The sequence below is a fragment of the Colobus angolensis genome, unplaced genomic scaffold (assembly GCF_000951035.1).
Source record: "Colobus angolensis palliatus isolate OR3802 unplaced genomic scaffold, Cang.pa_1.0 Scaffold174, whole genome shotgun sequence".
In the NCBI taxonomy this organism is placed as follows: domain Eukaryota; kingdom Metazoa; phylum Chordata; class Mammalia; order Primates; family Cercopithecidae; genus Colobus; species Colobus angolensis.
Window position 1 is genome coordinate 372,430 of NW_012114866.1, and position 2,461 is coordinate 374,890.

Genomic DNA, 2,461 nt, shown 5'->3' on the forward strand with positions numbered 1-2,461 from the left:
AGAGATTTGAAACAACAAACTAATTGAGTAACAAAGATTATATATATTATCCATGACAATTTGACAATCAATCATCAATTTTAGTTGTTTTCTAACGGTATTTCAGATTTAAGAGGACATATATTTAAACACTTAATTCTAAAGCGCTATTTTGCAGGTGTTCAGGAATTGATGAATTACATAAATTTTGAAGGAAGGTCTTGTTTAACTCATCACACTGTAAATGATGGAAAATAAAAGAAGGAATGAGGAGGATGAATTTGTGGGTTCTGTGAGGTGGAAGTAGGCCTGGGTATGTAACCTACAATATCCATGTCCCTACAGGGCGATGTGGTTTTACGGGCACAGATGATCAGGAATGAGTATAGGAAGCTGCATCCAGTTCTCCATAGGGAAGAAAAACAACATCTAGAGAGACTGAACAAGGAGTACCAAGAGATTTTTCAGCAACTCCAGAGAAGTTGGGTCAAAATGGATCAAAAGAGTAAACACTTGAAAGAAATGTATCAGGAACTAATGAAAATGTGTCATAAACCAGATGTGAAGCTGCTCCAGGTAAGAATGGAGGATGCCGCTTGAGATGCTTTGTATTAGCTGACCTTTACATCTTTGCCTTCCATTGGGTACCAAAGACATTATTTCTTCTTCTCCCACATTGATGGTGAGAGCCCTATAGAGATAAACGATAACTGCTAACCTAATCATGGAAATAAACCTTTATGGAATTGTGCAACTAGATTTCCATAGAACATTTTCTACCGCAAGCTTCCTCCTCCAGCACATTTCATTAAAACTGTGGAAGAAAAAATTTCATGTGAAAATTCTACTTTTGTCTCCAATGGATAATCCATAGAAATTATGGAAAAACTAACATTTCCTTCTTCCTCCTTTTGGGAAGTCCTAGGTTTGAAATGCTCTTAATTTCAGCCATATTACCCTTTTGGGGCTAGCCCTGAAAAAGACTGCATTGTAGACAGCTGCAGCAATGCGCAGTCGCTACTCACACACTTCTCTCTCATGCAAATTTAGGGTCCTGAATTTATCAGAAATTGATTCTGTCAATAGGTCTTACTGGTATAATTGCTAGAGATGAGAATACATTTTAAAAGAGTTGCAGTGATAGTATATGGCAATTCTAAAATTTTCAAAACCTAAAGACCAGATGGGCAGAATAACAATTTTTTTGTTTGGTTGTTTTGAGAGAGAGTCTTCTTCTGTCACCCAGACTGAAGTCAGTGGCCCAATCTCAGTTCACTGCAACTTCTGCCTCCTCGGTTCAAGTAATTCTCCTGCTTCAGCCTCCTGAGTAGCTGGAACTACAGGCATGCACCACCACATCCAGCTAATTTGTTTGTATTTTTAGTAGAGATGGGTTTTTGCCATGTTGTCCAGGCTAGTGTGGAACCCCTGACCTCAGGTGATCCACCCACCTTGGCCTCCCAAAGTGCTGGGATTACAAGTGTGAGCCACCTCATCCAACAAGAATAACAACTTTCTAAAGAAGTCATTTTTTCTTTCTCTCTCTCTCTCTCTACAGGATTTGGGAGACATTGTGGCAAGGTATGTCTTTGGTCATCAGTGCAAGCTGGAGCACAAGGCATGCTATGAAAACATCAAGCTGTTTCCAACAAAGTGAAAACATAATTTACTAACACCATAATGTGTCAGTGTGATTGTGTGTGAATGTGTGTGTACTCGTGTTTGTGTGGTATGCTGAATGTTACCTATGCCTTTTATCAGACATTAACCTTTTCTTACTTTCCCAAGTGACTCAGGGGGTTATGTTTTGAACAATTCAATGCAGAAGTTGCTAGAATACAATTGCCTGTTTTTAGGATTCAGAATCCTAATTAGAGATAAACTATTCGGTGGCAGATAGGGAGAGAGGCATTTATCTTTCAGTGGCATTCGGTTAGAAATGGAGTGAGTAGTTAGAAAGATTCCCTAAGAGCCACAAACCCATCCTAGGATTGTGAAGCTACATTACAATATCAGAAGTGGATCTGAATGAAGCATTTTCTGTTGGAATCTATTAAACAGAGATATCGGAAACTTAACCAACTCAACCAACTTCCTTGCAGGAGTGCGTCTGTGCTGCTGCACATGCCCCAGCCTGTCAATCCAGAGCTCACTGCAAGGCCCATCACTGGACTGGTGGACAGGCTCAACCGCTTCCGAGGTGAGTGTCGCCCTCTTGGTGGGATCAATATGCAATGCCTTCAATTATGGTTTTCTATGGGCAGCTTTACCAGTGTATTCATCTTTCATCTAGAAGAAGAGAATAGTCTGTGAATAGGCTTTAATATTTACAGTTTCACTATCATCAAACAGACAAAACTAAATAAAATCTGGTGAAATGTAATAGGAATCAGCCACATAACAAATTTCTTAGAAAAATAAAACATGCAGAAGGGCCCTTTAGGACTTTAGGAAGCATTCTCTCCTACAATTTCATCTATAC

General features: G+C 39.4%; 1 protein-coding gene across 1 annotated transcript in view; it reads left to right on the forward strand.

Annotated features, from left to right (window-relative positions):
- LOC105509343 (putative tripartite motif-containing protein 43C) overlaps positions 1-2,461 on the forward strand; it is a 5,570-nt gene that overhangs the window by 1,814 nt on the left and 1,295 nt on the right. Inside the window, exons 3-5 of the mRNA XM_011938547.1 lie at positions 325-555; positions 1,538-1,560; positions 2,082-2,179. Coding sequence (XP_011793937.1) covers positions 325-555; positions 1,538-1,560; positions 2,082-2,179 — 352 coding nt within the window. The remainder of the gene's footprint in view (positions 1-324; positions 556-1,537; positions 1,561-2,081; positions 2,180-2,461) is intronic.